Source organism: Furipterus horrens, unplaced genomic scaffold (assembly GCF_987537825.1).
Source record: "Furipterus horrens unplaced genomic scaffold, mFurHor1.1.pri manual_scaffold_7, whole genome shotgun sequence".
NCBI lineage: Eukaryota > Metazoa > Chordata > Mammalia > Chiroptera > Furipteridae > Furipterus > Furipterus horrens.
The window spans coordinates 125,237,384-125,254,681 of NW_028327177.1; the positions used below are offsets into that span (position 1 = coordinate 125,237,384).

The window sequence follows — 17,298 nt, forward strand, 5'->3', positions numbered from 1 at the left end:
GTCTTAGCAAGACTAAATTAGCTTAAAAATTAACTCATTTTATTTATCATGATCTAACAAAACTATATTGCTTTTATAATTGCAATGAAATAATCTCAAATAAAAATTATTTTAACTTCTCTTTTGTTTCTGATTTTATTTATTGGGGCCCTCTCTCTTCTTTTCTTGATGAGTCTGATGAACAGTTTGTCAATTTTGTTAATCTTTTCAGAGAACCAGCTTCTGGATTCATTGATCCTTTGAATTGTTTTTTGAGTCACTATGTCATTTAATTCTGCTCTGACCTTGATTTTTCTTTCCTTCTACTCACTCTGGGCTTTGTTTTTGTTGTTCCTTTAGTTCTTAAGTTGTTTATTTAAGAATTTTCTATTCAAAAAAAAAATTATTTTAAATAAATACAAACATACCCATATACACAATGGGAAAAAATTCCTACAATGACAGAAGAGTTGATAAAAAATCCTTAACAATTTCATGCAGTCTCAAAGTAGTTATGTGCCACATAAAAGCATACATTTGGACTAGCTGTGTAATAACCGCCAAAATGCATATTTTAAGCAAATCATACTTCAGAATCATGTTTTCACCCAAGATAAAGTAGAAAAATTGGGAACATAATGCTTCTAACATTATGAAGTTCCATGTCTTTGAAATACTATCTTTGCTGTTTTGAATATGCTTTTGGAAGGCAAAGTATAGAAATATACAGAGTTAACAGGAAGTTATTTCTATAAGAACACTAAACCCTCACTGTTATAACCAGCAAATTTAAAAATCAGTTGGGTCATTAGGGAAATGCAAATTAAATCCACAATAAGATACTACTTAACATCCATTAAAACTGGTTATAATACATGGACATGGACAACGGGGAGGGATATGATTGTGGGAGAGGGGGTGGGTTAGGTGGGGGAGAGAAATTGGGAGAAAAGGGGACAACTGTAATTGAAAAACCAAAAAAAAACTGGTTATAATAAAAAAGACAAAAATAAATGTGGGTGAAGATATCAAAAAACTGGAACCTTCACACATTGCTGGTGAGAATATAAAATGGTGCAGTAATTTTGGAAAACGGCTTGGTAAGTTCTTAAAACTTTAAACATAAACTTACCATACAACCAAGTGGTTCCACTCCTAGGAATTTACCCAAGAGAAATGAAAACATCTCTACACAGGCCCTGGATGTAAATGTTCATAGAGGCGCTACTCATAATAGGAAAACAACCCAAATGTCCAGCACAGAATACTACTCAGCAGTGAAAAGGAATAAAATACCAAAACACCCTATAATATGAATAAACTTCTAAAGCATACAAAGTGAAAGAAGTCAGAAGCAAAAGGCTGCATATTATGTAATTCCATTTACACAAAATATCCAGAAAAGGTAGCAAAATAAATTTCTAATAACCATCACCATTTATTGAACACCAATATATTCTAGTACTTTTTATTTTAAAGAGAAACTTACTAGCTTCACATTAATGACAAGCACCTTATTCTATATTTCAAAAATTTTCTTGATACAGTTTTAACCAAAGAAATATTATAAAAGTTATAAAGCTCATCATGGGTCTGCTGCATGGGCAACAGCAGACCCTCCATATCACCCTGCCCAGGCTCTGTAGCTTCAGCTTCACTGGAGAGGACACTCCAGCGTCATCGTAAGATGTCGATTCAACACGGGAGGAGACAGATACCGTGTCACTCCCGAGTCGGACTGCACAGCCATTCTCGGCGGTGCAGATAGACTCTTAAGAAGCTACACCATCGTCTCTCGAGACGGACGGCTGCCGAAAAATATAAAGCTCATCAGTGCTCAGGATTTTTCTAGTTTATAGGAAAAATGCTTCCTTAATCTCTCTCCTGCTGGTTGCCATTGGTCCATTTTAATTCTTAGTATCCCCATTTAATGTCAGCAAGACAGGAGAATACAATTGTCAAATATTATAGTACAGCAACTAGTGGTGACAAAAACTTAAATAACGAAATACTTTTAAAAAATGTATAAGCCAGAGATCCATGTACAACCAAGAGTCGGCTATAAAAAACACATTTTAATTCAAATTTCTCTCAACTCTCTTAAGGAACACAGAAAAATATACTGTCTCAAGGACTAGAGAAATAAAGAGTTGATATACACTAACTTACTAACACAGCATTTGTCTTTGTGAAAGACAGTTTACTTTCTTCTAAACTGTAAATCTGTTTTGTTTTGGCAGTAGAACGGAATTTTATTTTTAGTGTAGTGCCCAGAGACTTTCTGGTAATTAACAGTTAAAAAAAAAATCCTCTAATGATATCTGAATTGCCAGGTTAGGAATTGAAAAAAAGGGAAGTTAAATAATGTGAATGGATTTCCTAAGCCAGAACACTAACAAAATACTGTACTACTTATTCCAGGAAATAGCTATTTTGTAAAATAAAATGTTTTCATGCATCATATGCTTTTCAGTAAGACTAATTAGAACTGTGCACTTTACACCATAATACTAAGATTCAAAAGATAAAGTAGATCATCTTAAAAAATATATTCTAACACTTTCGTTAGAAAATTCAAAAGAAGAGGTGCTAAAACCAAGGAGGAGGTTAAATATTCTTCTGTTTTTGTATCAACCTTAACTGCCAAACTGATGAAACCCTCTGTTGTCCCAAGGAGGAACACACATGCTCAAGAAAGGGCACAAAAGAATCCACTGCAGTGCATCCTAGATTCACTTTCATTTCACTCTTCAATTTTGTACGAGATTGTTGTATAAAGTACATAACATATTAGTATAGAAGTATATCATTTATAAGTAAATAGACATTTATGAGGTTATGTACACAACAGTTTATTACTGGTTTAGGTATACAATCAAAAAAGAGTGGAAGTCACTGATCTAAAGAATGGACTGGCTAGGGAGAGTTACTGTTCTGTCACATTAGAGTTTAGTCCCACTTTTCTTTTACTCTGTGATACCTCTGTACTGAATAAAACAACTCATATTATAGAAAGAATTATTATTTCCAAGAGCAAACCTTTAAAGTCCTCTACAGTTCTCACAGCTTTCTTTTCACATATGCTACCTTATCTGATGTCTATAGCCACTTAGCATCATTACTAGGTGATCCAATACTATCGATTAACAACTTCTCAGAAGTATTAATAAACACTTGCTGTACTTATTTTTATAAATGAACATTAGCTATGAAGCAAATTAGGAAATATTTTAATGACTGAAAGGTTAACCTAAGTCAATTAACACATAAAGAAATACGTCTTACAAGAGTTAATCCTCCATGAAAAGATGTTTAGAAACCATGCAACAAGAATTAGAAAAAGAGAACAGTAACTGCCTCTTCTGCCAGCTCTTACCATGTTTAAATAAATAAGTAAGTAAGTATATATATTCCAGCAAGAGACAGAGGAAGGGAGAGAGAGAGAAACATCAATGTGAGAGAAACATGGATTGGTTGCCTCCAGCATGTGTTCCAATGGGGGACTGAATCCACGATTTAATAATTGACTCTGTATAAAGTTCTGCTATATGGACAATAATGACATGTTGTTTTACTAAAATTAAAATAAGAATATGAGTTTAACTTGGCTACTGATAAGTTACTATAGAAAAATCATGAACATTTTTCTGATAGTGAAAATTGAGGAGAGGAATACTTAAGATCTTATATCAAAGGGATTTTTGTAAACAGGACAATTTCCTATTGAATGAGATCGCTTAGGTGTACTAAGAATGCCTGTAAGACAACAGTAGTTTGATTTCAGTTCTTCAGAGGTATATGTCTGTATATGCTAATAACTAAATTTCATTAACTTCTAGTACCACTATCATCAAATTAATGCATTGTTTACCTTAAATCCAAAGAAGCTGAATTTTTTACTGAATTAAGGCAATGATAATGGTTAGGTTGCTAGAATTAATAATTCCCATGGTGAATAGTGGCAGGTGTGAAATTTATATCAGAAGTATCAATGCAGTAGAGGAAATCTTATTTGATGGCTATACCACTGTCTAGCAAGTTCACTACTTTTAGATTATGTGCTAATTTGTGTAACTGATTTAAGTACCTAGGCATTTAAGTACAGGTACATTTATAAATAATAAACAAAACTTAGCCTCAGAAGCAATAAACCACAAGTCAAGATTTAAAAGTATAAATAAAAAACAGCTGTTTCCCCCACTTTCGTTACAAATTTGACAGTTTTTTAGAGCTGGGAAAATTTAGATGTATTAGAATTATAAGAACCAAGAATAGCTGGGGTATTAATCTAGGAATAAGTCATAACATACTTCAAAACTTTTGCTGTTTCAACACTTTATAAAAAAACAGTTAAAGAAGGCTTAATTCTAACATTACCGTTGGTGCAGATGGTGGATTTGATGACTGTCCTTCACTGTTCCCTGCATGCTGGGTTAAGCCATCAGGATTTGAAGACTGTGCTGTTGGAAGCTGGGAACTGGTACTGGCTGCGGGTTGCTGAGATAATTCTACTTTGTGGCTCTTACTTGATCCATCCAATCTGCTACTTCTCTCTATGGCAATGAGGTCACGAATTTTTTGCAGCTGTTCCACTGAAGCTTTTTTAGGAAAGATAAGATGTGTTTCTCCCTAGAATTTATAGAATTAGAAAAAATTTAAACCTTTGCTGTATACTGACAATCATTCTTTTTTATATCTATCTATATGTACATAAATAAAACCAATACTATAGAATATATAATGTATAATAATAGTCGTTTTCTTATCATATGGTACTTTAAAAATATACAAAGGTAATACCTAACATAAACCATAAAATTAAGAAAGTTTGTCTTCTTGTTAGCATATAATGCTAAATCTATTTTATTAATTCAAAGAACCTTTAGAAAAATATTTATATTTTAGGAATAATAAGTCAGAAAGCCTCATAAGAGCTGCCAATATGCACATTCCCATCTTCTCTGCAATAGTATATGGTAGTACTATTCTCTATGGAATTCCCCATAAAATAATGATATGAGAGAGACAGTACAGCCACACAAAATGATCACTGGTCACATAAAACCAAGAAGTGAGGTAACAGCTTGTTAATCTTTCAAACCCAAGTCTTTAGAGAATAGCTACATGATTAGAAGTCTGTATATAGGCTTCACCAATTCCAGCAAGATAACAGAAAGTACAGCCTGATGGTCAGTTCCAAACTATGGATTGTTAACAGTAACATTTGTCCCAGGGCTAGAGAATAAGAGTTGATATACACTAGTCTATTAAGAGCACACATCTTTGTTCCAAACAAAATAAAATACCAAAAAATAAAAATTCAGTCCTTTATGCAGTGATTCACTTAATATATATCCATAAAATAATCAGAATGCTTTGAGATACAATAAACATTCTAAAACTCACATGAAAAATAGTAAATTCCAAAACAAGAAAAAAAGCTAAATGAAAATATACTCAATCAATTTTCAACGTGTTGAGAAGCAGCAGTATTACAACAGTAATTCTACCAACTGCAAATGAGAAAGTATTTGTTACACAGTGCAGTAGATAGACTTGTAGATTGGAAGCATTTAAATTAAACTCCACAATTGAGAATAACCTTATTTTCCTGGTGATGGCAGGCCTACAGGAACCAACTGACCAAGATATTACTCGATAATGACATAAAAATCAATTTCACACGAATTCTTTTTAAAAAGCTGAAAGAGACCAGCAAGCTCCATTCATTACTCATAACAGTGTAAAAGACTATTTCCACTTATTCTGTTTATGTGTTCTAGCCATGTGCTAAGCACTTTACATACATTATCTCAAGTAATTCTCACAACCAGCCTGAAAGATAGGCATTAGGTTAATTCCCACTTTTTATATAAAAATACAAAGGTCAGAGAAGTTAAATAACCTGCTTTATGCTACAGAATTGTCAGAGGAAGGATTTAAACTGCACGATCTTAATCGTTAGGCTACAACCGACTCCATCTTAGATTGAACAGAGACCGAAAACCACGGGTTTGTACAGTAGCTGGCACAAACTGGAGCACAATGATTTTTCCTACATTAGAAGGAACCACCTTACATCTATGATGAGTCTGGGAAGTGAAACCAGACATCTGGTTTAAAGCCAAATATGGAGGCTTCTGATCTTGTACTGTTACTAGTGGAGGAACACTAGAAAGACAGTTAACACCATGGACAGTGATGGAGAAATAACATGACAAGTATTTGGAACTATGTCTCAGACCGTAAGTCAGTGAGCGCGCGCGCACACACACACACACACACACACACACACACACCCCGCCCACAGCCACCCCATAAGACAGAGATGCTGCTCTTGCTTCCTTCCCTCCATTCTTTTCAAGAATATATGATTATGGCCAAAGTGTCTGTACCAAAAAAGTTTAATCAACAGCACTATTATTTCCATTAAAGGAAAATAATTACAGGCTTAATGAACTAGATCCAGCAACATTTTAAGATATCAATGAGAATTCTAGTATTGAACAAAGCTATGATACTCAATGCATTTTTGCTCAGATAATTCTCATTGTTAGAGATTAAGCAAACCTGCCCACGAAATGCTGGTGATTAGTATCTTTCAGTCACCAAGACGACCCAAACTGCCCTGCTCCAATGCTTCATCCTCACTGGGGTCAGGATGGGGGCATAGGTGGAGGGTGGGTATAGTTCCTGGTGAGAACTGCTCCACTAAGCTAGCCTGATGGGTCACGTACCCATTCAGATCTCAGTCTTCCCTAATCCCCTTTTCAGAAAGTGCCCAGGATCTTAATAAACAATTGAAAATTTCACAATAGGTCTTAGATTCCTATTTTATCTCAAAGTATACCCAGTTTCTTTTGGGGGTAGAGTTTAATTTCAGCTCCATAGGTTCCTCCTGCATCTTAGCCACACTGAAAACATTTCCTTCAGACAGGTCCTGAGGTGTGAAGTCCAAAGCCAGTCAGAAACTTTAATTTAGTCTTATCACATGTTGATCTTTTCTGAAATTGTGACTCCACTACACGTCTCAATCTGGCTTGTTACTTGGCACTGGCATGAGCAACCTGGTTTGCCTGAGACTGAGGTGTTTTCTGGAATGTGGGATGTTCAGTGTTGAAGCCAGAACGGTCCCAGACAAACTAAAGATTGATCACCCCACCTGGCACTCAAATTATTTGCTGAATGAAGGCAAACCTGATTCCACTAAATGTTCGACACTTCAACAATGAGAAATTAGTCCAGTCTCTAGCTGTCATTCAATTTTTCTGTCATTTGACTCAAAAATCTGCGTTTCCTTGAACAAATTCAGCATTGGTCTCAATTTTCCCCTTCTATAGTTTTGCAATCTCTGTGTTCAAATGACGCCGTAATATACACCTCCAGCCTAACCTCTCCTTTTCAGTTATAGACTTTCATATCCAACTACCTGTCATTTCTACTTGAATATTTAATAGTATGTCAGTTATAATTATGCAAAATAGGCAGTGCTTTATCCCCTGCTATCTGTTACTTTCCAAGATTTCTCATTCTCAATTAATGGTATTTCTATTCACTTAGCTTCTCGAGCCAAAACCTACAAGTCATCCTGACTCCTTTTCCCTTATAACCCATATCCAATTCAACAGCAAGTCCTTTACTGCTTCAAAAAGGAATTTGGATCCCTCCACTTCTCCCCAGTCTCCACTGTTACCAGACTCTAATTCAACAAATGTTTACTGAGTGCCTGAATGCACAAGCACTATTCCAGGAGCTAGCAACGCAAGGAACAAAATGACAGAAGGCCCTGTCCTCCTGGAACTTACACAAATCACTCCCATTTCTCATTTAGACTAATATAATAAGCTTTCTAACTGGGCTCCTTGCCTTAACCCTGGTCCCCATCCCAGAATATTATCTTTACAACAGCTAGCATAATCTTTAAATTGTGTTCTTTGCTAAAATCCTCCCAATGGCTTCCCATCTCACTTAAAATAAAGTCTAAGTTTTTATCACAGTTCTCAAAACTCCATACCCTGGCCTCTTCTGTATAACTATTTTGTGTGTCGAAACTACTCCCACTAGAAGTCCTTTGCACACATGACTCCTTTGGCCTGAAATATCTTACCAGAGAGCTCTGGGTACCTGAACTGTTTCTTGTCACATGGGCCCCAGTTCAAGAGTTATCTCCTCAGAGGCAGTCCCTGACCCATTCTATGTAGCTGCCCACCAATAGAGTTGATTTTTATTGCTTCACCATATCTTATTTTCTTCTTTGCATCCATCTTTGTCTTCAAGTCTACTGCCTGTCTAACCTACTAGAACACAAGCTTCAGTTAGAGCAGATGTGTATCTACCTAGTTCGCTGCTATATCCCAAGGGCCTGGAATAGAATCTGGGGACACAGCTGACAGGCAGAAAGCAGGTATATCACATAGCAACTCAGCATGTCTCTTTAGCAATTTCTACAGCCCTGTCAATTCTGACTGCTACTGACTACTGAGTCTCCATAACCTGGTTCAACTTTTTCAGTATTCCATAAACTGTAAGTGGTAAGATAAGAAACCTTGAACAGACATACCTCTTCAAAGCCCATTTCAAATAAACATTCAACGGCTCCTCTAACGGGCAAGAGTCTAGTAGAAAACGCTGTGTTTCCAATCCGGATAGATCTATATTTTTCATCATTAGGGTTTCTGATAAAAAAACAAAAAAACAAAACAAAAATGTTTGATTATATGTTATATGTAACAGTTAATATTTTTCACAATGGTTTTGCTTTCCTCTTCAAATTTTATACTAGCTCTACTCCCACAGGCAGGATCAATTCCAACTTTAAAAAAAGGGGGAGCCCAGTCTGGAAAAGTGCCTTGATTGTGTGATTCTTTTCTCACTATACAATTACTACAACCTCACTATTTAATTTCACAGCTGAAAATATTAATGCTGCCATAACGAAATCCATGTAACATTTTAATCCTGTGCTATTAAAGCTAGAAACCTTTATGAGTTTTTAAGTTGCTTAGAAAAAAATCCATGTCAGCTCCAGACGGGGGAGAGAAGATTTTGCCTCTTTCTTTCTGATGGACCTCAATCGTCAAGAATGGTGCATAACACATAGGTGGTGGCTAATAAACATTTGTGAAATAAGTGAATAAAAAAAACTAAGAAGCTACAAAATGGATCACAGTTCCTCAAAGTCTTTACTTCTGACAAACATGAACCTAGGTACACCTTTATAGTCACTTGATTTTCTTTCCTCCCTAGACCAGTGATTGTATTTATTGAAAGTTCTGCTTCAGCTCCAGATATATTTTTGTCACAGTAAATATGGTAATAAAATAAAATGAAAATATAAATTTATTTTACTATAAGATTTAGAATAGTATACATGTGATGAGACCAGGACATGAAAAGCTTTGATTGGAGGTTTTTAATAACCTTGATAAATCAGAAAGGCTGTAGAAAAAAAACAAAACAAAAACAGAAGTACAGAGGTAAGGTAATCACAGCATTATAGTCTAAAGACATTCAGAAGATAAGTAGTTTTCCTATGATACCAAATCTCTTCAAACAGTGGTGGCTTCTGTTAGCATTATATTAAGAAGGATTCTGAGGCTGTGTCAGGGGTCGACAGGAAAGAGTGCTGAGGTCATTCGCCTAGGGTATGAAATTGGTGGTGGTGGTGGTGAGAACACAAGCAACTGATTAACCATCCTTGCCCTAACTATACACATTCTCTAGGTCTTATAATATAACAAAAACAAAAAAGGATTTTAAATTGTGAAAGTCTCACCAAATTTCATATTTCTTTTCCATCAAGCAATTCCCTACTGCCTATGTGGATCTTTTTTACACCTCTTTTACTTAATTTCAAAAATTATACAAGTTTGCCCTGATTGGTGTGGTTCAGCTGGCTGGGCGCTGTCCCGAAATCAGTGAGGTCCCTGGTTCCACCCCACCGGCTGGGGCATGGGCCTGGGTTGCAGGTTTGATCCCCAGTCTGGGAGCATAACAGAAGCAATAGATTGATGTTTCTCTTTCATATAGATGTTTCTTTCCCTCTCTTTCCTTCCCTTCCCCTCTCTCTAAAAATAAATAAAATATTTTAAAAAATTATACAAGTTTATTATAGAATATTCAGAGACAAAAGATCTATAATTCTCAAACATCCAAACAGATTGGTGCTAATCTACACTTTGTTACCGATTCATGAGAAGAAAAGAAATTGAGAGTATTCAGCAATTTTTATAACAATTTGATGTTGCCATTAAATTTTCATTGTATTTTACAAAGCTACGGGTCCACAGAGACTGAAAATTAAAAGCAAAAACATGGTTATTCACCCCAGTTCATCTGAGAATTACAGATAGTTGAGAAACAAACACAAAGAAAAAGATACATTCTACTCTTTCATTCTGTGTATTAGAGCAGAGTTTCTGAACCTTGGCATTACTGACATTTGGGGCTTTGTTTTCGGGGTTGCCTTGGGCACAGCACGTTTATTAGCATCCTTGGCTTCTAGGCCCCACTGTATCACAAGCGTGCCTCCCTTTTTTACCATGTAACCAAAAAGCATTAAACTATAAAACAATCCTAGATTTATCAAAGGAAGCTACTGATAAATGAGGCATCCTTTCATGATATTCATCACATTCCACAGCGTAATAAACACATCAGTACCACCAGGATGATATATTCTACTGGTGCAATACTACTTCAGCTATTTTAATATACTTTTTCCAAAGTGCTTCAGGTTTCTACATGAGCAAACTCTTTCACTGGGTTTAATTTTCTAGGTTTTCTTCCCTCCTGCACTACTGTTCTGATATAGCTTTTTATTTTTATACATGTTTCATAGTAACTGTTGATATAAAGCTTTTCCCCAATAGGCTTTGTATAGTTTAGATTTTCCTTTTAGTTTCCAGTGAGCAGTTTTCAATCTTTTTACAACATAGATGGACCTCATTTATCTGTTTTTCTCACTATAAGCAAATTGCAAACAAACAAAAATTACAAAAATGTCGTTACCCAAATTTCATCTTCCTATTTATTTTGCTGCAAAAAGCTTTATTGTTTCCATTTGGTATGCATGGGAGAGGGCTCCAGGATAGTTAAAAGGATGCCTAATGATTGCAGAGAGAGGATCAGGCAAAAGCCAGATACCAGGGAAATGCATAGGGGCCCATCAAAGGCCTCTGGATTCCAAAGGCTCCTAGTTGTGCTCGAGGGTGAGCCTTTCAAAGAGATACTAGCCCAGCCCAGCCTTGGGGCCAGCGAGCTTGCAGAGGTTAGTCACTGGTTGCTCATCTCCTGATGAGTTTCACCTCTTCTAGGAAGTGGTTCTCCAGGAAGTTACAGAGCTGAGGGTGTGTGCGGGTAGAGCCCAGGGCCTGCAGATCCTAAAGGGCCTGGTTCAGATTCTTCTCCAAGGCGAAGGCGGCTTCCATGGAGTCCTGAATTTTACCCTACTCATCTTGGGAAGGTTGCAGCATATCCTGGAAAAGAATGCGGCCACTGCGCTGATTTTGCAGCTTTAAGCGATGCTCGGCGCCCTCGCGCTTCTTCTCCACCAAAGTGCGAAAGAAGTGGCTCACGCCCTGTAGAGCCACACTGTCCAGGTTGAAATAGAAGCCCAGGGGAAGGTAGGTGTAGGAGACCCGCAGATGCAGGTTGGCCCAGGGGTTGACAGCAGCCTCCACCCTACTAGAGTAATTCTGACGTACGTGACAGCTCATGGTTGCTCGGCAATGAGGAGTTAAGGTCAAAAAATGGCGTTGGCCGGTCTCAGAGGCTGAGGATGGCTGAGGTGGTTCCAAAGGTGGTGACTAAAAAAGAGGTTGGAGGGTGGTCGGAGGCTGGAAAAAGGGGCGTCCTTGGCTCTGTTCCGTCCAAACCCTGCTGAGGCAAGAGACAGATCCCAGGGACCACCAAGAGCACTGACCAGTCCCGTGGAGATTAACACGATGCCAAAAGTACACCCCTGAGGCCCTCAAAGGCTTACAGAACTTGGCTACAGCGCCATCATCAGACCTCAGCTCCATCAGATTCCATTTCCTCCCTTGGAAAAGTGTCAGACAAACACTTCCAGGATCTCCGGCTTTAAGTATCATCCCAGGGTGTCCAGTATTCTTGAGCTCATTACTACGACCCATAATCCTGCAGTGTCTACAGTAGCCGGAAGAATCACCTTAATTTTTACTTGATCTATTCCATTAATTTAACTTTCTCTGCAGACTTTTCTCAGATGTTTTTTGCTCTTTGAGGTGTTTTCCCCCATCTCTGTTGATCATTAACTATTTCTGCAAGTTGTAATATTTATCTTGCTTGTTAACAACTATTTTGCATTTTACATAACTTTTGGGGGGGGTGAAAGGGCAGCAAAATTTCCTATACTTCACTCAGCCACAACTTTGAACATATTTTGGTGTCTTCAGAGTTGTCTCACCCCTGATATCTGTCAAATTGTTTAATTTATGAGAATAAAAAAGTCTTTGTTTTCACAATTGCAATGGTAGGGAAAAACCATGCTTTTCTCCTTATAAAAGTTCATGATCTACTAAATTTTAAGATTTCAAGAGATGTTAACAATAGGTCTCATGCTAAAGTGATAGCATTTCAGAAAAAAGAAAAACTTAAATGTTTCTATTTCAGAAACACTGAGAAGTAAATATAGCTGATCACTGACTAGCCCTCTCCCTCTTTGGAATGCAGAAATCCCAGAAAAAGTTCACATAAATGGAAACTTAGTACATGAGCACATCCTATAACCTTGTATTTTTATTACTAATTACAAAAGTTGCTTTGTAGGTCATTTTTCAAATTACTTCTGAAAAATCTGTTATTCTGAGATACACGTAAATTTTCAACAACATTTATCTGCCTTAGAACCATCTGGGAACCATCTCTGGCTCTTAACTATACCATTCTCTGTAGTGGACAAGGGAAACATTCATGTAATCTAGCTAGTTTAACATGAAAAAATGAACAATAACAACAATAGGTAAAACATGGCAGGTCCTTTATTTCTACCTTTGGCAACAATTCTATGCTTTTTACTTTCCTTTTAAAAATTAAAAAACTGAAGCCCTGAGAGTTTACATAAATTGCCTATAATCACACATTTAGGAAATGGTTGACTGAGCTCATTACAAAGCTTACATGTTCTCCGCCATGCAAGGTGCCAACGAATTCCCCAACCCTCTCTCCATGTCTCCAAGTGTCAATAATAACCTAGATTAGAACTCTGAAGTTATTTCGGTTGTCTCCTCCCATTACCAGTTCTCCTTGCACTTAGTCATCAAGAATTGCCAATCCCTGCCTATAATACTGCTTTCTCCATTCTATCCTCACTTATGCTTACGATTACTTAAATAGCTTCACAAATGAAATCCATGCCTTATTTTACACAAAGCTCCTTCGTATGCTTTTCTTTCACTTTAGAAACTATAATCACTTTGTCTTGCCTATCATGTCACATATACGTTCTACGCCACTCCATCAACCAGACCCATCTTTTCAAACCTCTTTTTTCAAAACTGTTCCATGTTAGGCCCTGGTGGGTGTGGCTCAGTTGGTTGGAGCATCTTCCAGTAAACAGAAAGGTGGCAAGTTCAATTCCCAAGCAGGGCACCTGCCTAGATTGCAGGTTCAGTCCCCAGTCGGCGGGGGAGGGGGGGAGCATGCATGGGGCAACTAATTGATCTTTCTCACATCGATGTTTCTTTCTCTCCCTCTCTATTTTGCTTCCTTCCCCTCTCTCTAAAATCAATGAGAATGTAGTCAGAGGAGGATAATTAAAACAAACAAACAAAAATAACAAAAAACTGTTCCATGTTAGGTCCCTGCGCTATCCCCCACATAAACATGTATGTGATTAAACATTTGTCTTGGAATTGTTCTTTAGATTTTACACTTTGACTATTTTGCTTCCTCTTTCCCCCAGGCATATTTCTTTAACAAAAAATTATTTTATCTTAATTTTGATTTTCGACAGAGGGGAAGGAGCGAGAAAGAGAGGGAGAGAAACATTGATTGGTTGCCTTCTGTAAGTGCCTTGACTGGGGACCAAACCCACAATCCAGATCAGGAATTGAACTTAGGACCTTTCAATTTGCAGGACAATGCCCAACCACTGAGGCACACCAGCCAGGGCCATATTTATTTTCTTTGAAAGCAAAAACCACTTCCTGTTCTAGGGCCTTCCCAATCATATATAGTGCTATTCAAAACCAACAACTGCATTAAATTTGTAAAGGAAATTAGTGGAAAATCAGAATTTTTGAAAAGAATGAATGGAAGATTTTTATCTAAAAGTCAGTGAACTGAAAAAAGGTAAAAGTTTCAAATTCATGGCCTATTTTTCATGCAAATTAGCATATATTTTATTCTGCAATTTCATTAGCTTATGACTCTTAGTTGGGGGGATAGGATAAACATCAAACAAAACAGAAATTTAAAATTTCACCTGAAGTATTATTTTCACTTGTGTGTAGTGACAAATACCATTGTTAAAAAAAAAACAAAACTGCTAATGAAAGTCTCATTTCAGCTCTCATTCTCTGAAATACTATGTCATACCCTGAGACAGGACACTATTAGCATTAGGAATACAGTATCCCCTCACTTATCGCGGGTATTACATTCTAGACCCTCCCCCCTGTGATAGGTGAAAATGCGTGAAGTAGGAACCTTACATTTTAGCATTTTTATATATTTTAAGGCTTTATAAACCCTTCCTACACACTTATAAACCATTCCCAGTCCCTTATTAACCTCTCCCACTCCCTTAACCTTTTCCACTTTTATAAACACTTATGTATAAACATATTCTACACTCTTAAACCTACATAACTTTAACAACATACGTATACAAGTACCGCAAAATCCCATGATATAGCGAAAAATCCGCATTAAATAAATATAATATTTTTAAAAATCCCGCAATACAGTGAGGCCGCGATAAGTGAACTGCGATAGAGGGGACTACATCTCTGACACTAACAATTTCCCCAAACAGCAAAAGGAACAAAAAAACCTTAGTGTTCTAAACTCTCAAATAAGTTATAATAGCAGATCTGTAATGTAGTGTGGCTAGATATAAAAAAGGAATTTGAAGCTTTTCTGTTCAGAGGTTAGCAAGTCACTGGACTTGAATGAGGAAGGCAAAGATGGTCCCCTCCTCCCCACACCTGAAGGAGTTTAAATTCTAAGAATATGAGGACAGGGACTAATACTATTACTTAAGACAGACTACAAAAGAGTTTTTCATACCATCTCCAGTTACATGAGTTCCAAACTCCTAATTCCCTTTTTAGATAAACACTTTTTAAGATCAGAAACACAAGCCAGCTAAAGCCTGTGACATGAACTGACAGCATACCAGGTTTCTTCTATGAGCTTGGTAAACATCCATGATGATGATTATGATGCCAAGGTATTACTTGTATGCAAAGGATTTCCTTCCTTAACACACCCTGAACTTAGCACTTTTTGGTTTCACTGCACTGAACAGAGAAGTATATCCTCGTTACAAGGCCACCTCCCTTTTCTGAAAAGTGGGGTTTAAATAGCTTGGTGGCTTTCCCAGTGGGAGGTCCCAGCTGATGGGCTCTGGAGAACCCAGCCTTCAAGTTCATTCATGCAGGGTCCACTGGCACCCCTGCACTCGGAAGAGCTGTTAAACCACTTAGGGTGACAATGAACTGAGAAGTGGTCACAGAGGAAGGCGGTCCCCACATAGGTCACAATTGCTGCACCCCTGGTAACACCTGGCACATAAGGACTCACTATGTTTCCCCTTCAATTTACTGTTAAATCATTCATGTTACCTATATGAACCCTGCTATAACTGCCATGGTTAAAATACTGCCCTTGTAACTAATGTCTATAACACATGAAATCTATAACCCGAAACTCAGAGGGATTTCCTTTTGGACTTCACGTCCATATACCCACCACTTAAAAGATCAGGTGCACCAAGAGTCGAGGGAGTGAGGGAGCACCGGGAACCCAGATAGTCATCCTGACCTGATAAAGGAGGCGACAGGCTCAGGCACCTGGCACCTGGAGCTCCTTTAACCTCAGTTTCATTTTCCTCCCAACACATCATGTCCCCCCTGGAGACACCACATAATTTGATCCAAACGTTGAGGTAGTTATGTTTCTAAATGAATAGTCAAACTTGCCTCCCAATTCTCCAAATCTGCAAGGTCCCTTAGAGACCTAGAGCTGTACTTCTGCTCACGGGAGAATGAAATAAAGGACTTTTATCCAAAGAGATTATCTTCACAAATTCCTATTGAAGGAGTCATTTTGAAAGTGAAATCCAGATATTAATATGAAAATTGTCACTTTAAAGTAATACGGTTAAAAATGTTTCAATCAACAAAAATGAGCAGAAAAGGCCATAAAAAGGTTTAAAAAACCCCACACCATTTCAGTATTATGCTTAATATTAGGGTATGCACAAAATGATAAGAAGAAAATATTCTGTCAGTGCCTAACTTCTGACAAGCGTATAGCAATTTGAGGGCTCCCTGTTCAGTAAAAATCCAGGCAATGGGGATGAAAGGCTGTTCCGTTCATGTCCAATCACGTAAAACTGTTCAGCAAGCGGATGAGAGGCGGGGGTTCGGGGGTACGCCTTCACACCTCCCGCGCCCTGCCCCTAGCCCTGGGCCCTCCGGTTCGGCCGCAGCACCCCAACCTCAGTCAGGTGCCAAGTCACAGTTCAAAGAAACTAACTTCCTCTTTCTCGGGAGGGGGTGGGGCCTGGCCGGATCTCCAGGCCGCGGACCCGCGGGCTGCGACGCTGAGCCAGAGGCAGAGCCAGGTCCCTAGCCTCCCGGTCTCGCCGCCCTCCCGGGCCCCGGCCAGGCGCCCCCAAACCCAGGCCGGGCAGGCGCCGCGCCCCGCCCGCCCCCCAGCCCAGCCGACCCGGCGGCTGGCACCTCAGGATGTTGTCCGCGTAGGTGAGCAACAGCTTGGAGGCCTCCAGAAAGGTCTCCGGCGAGTTCTGGCAGAGCTCGGCCACTGCCGGGGACACGGAGTCCGTGGAGCTGCCCAGCGCCGCCGCCGCCATGCTTGAGCGCCCGGGGCCGTCACCGCCCCTCGTGTACCGCGTCCCGCACTGAGCAGGCGCCTCAGCGCGCGGCCGCCCCTGCGGCGAGCCGGGAAGGGCGGGGGGCTATTCGTGAGGGGCGGGAGACTCGCCTGGAGTGGGTGGTGAGGACCTAATGGGAGGGGCGGGTCTTGGGCGGGAAGGGCAGGAGGCTTGACCCGTGTGGGGGGAGGCGGGGGCCTGGTGGGAGGGGCAGGGGGGGGGGTCTGTCGCGAGGG

General features: G+C 38.8%; 1 protein-coding gene across 2 annotated transcripts in view; it reads right to left on the reverse strand.

The window, feature by feature from the left end:
• Positions 1-17,170, reverse strand: part of NGLY1 (N-glycanase 1) — a 44,531-nt gene extending 27,361 nt beyond the window's left edge. The window contains exons 1-3 of one of the 2 annotated variants that reach the window (XM_090283024.1): positions 16,911-17,166; positions 8,540-8,654; positions 4,357-4,608 (exon numbers count right to left, since the gene is read on the reverse strand). In XM_090283024.1, the coding sequence (XP_090139150.1) occupies positions 4,357-4,608; positions 8,540-8,654; positions 16,911-17,041 (498 nt within the window). In that variant the 5' untranslated portion in view covers positions 17,042-17,166. Of the gene's footprint in view, positions 1-4,356; positions 4,609-8,539; positions 8,655-16,910 lie in introns of both variants that reach the window. The other variant, XM_090283025.1, reaches the window with a different exon arrangement.
• Positions 17,171-17,298: the final 128 nt, after the last annotated feature.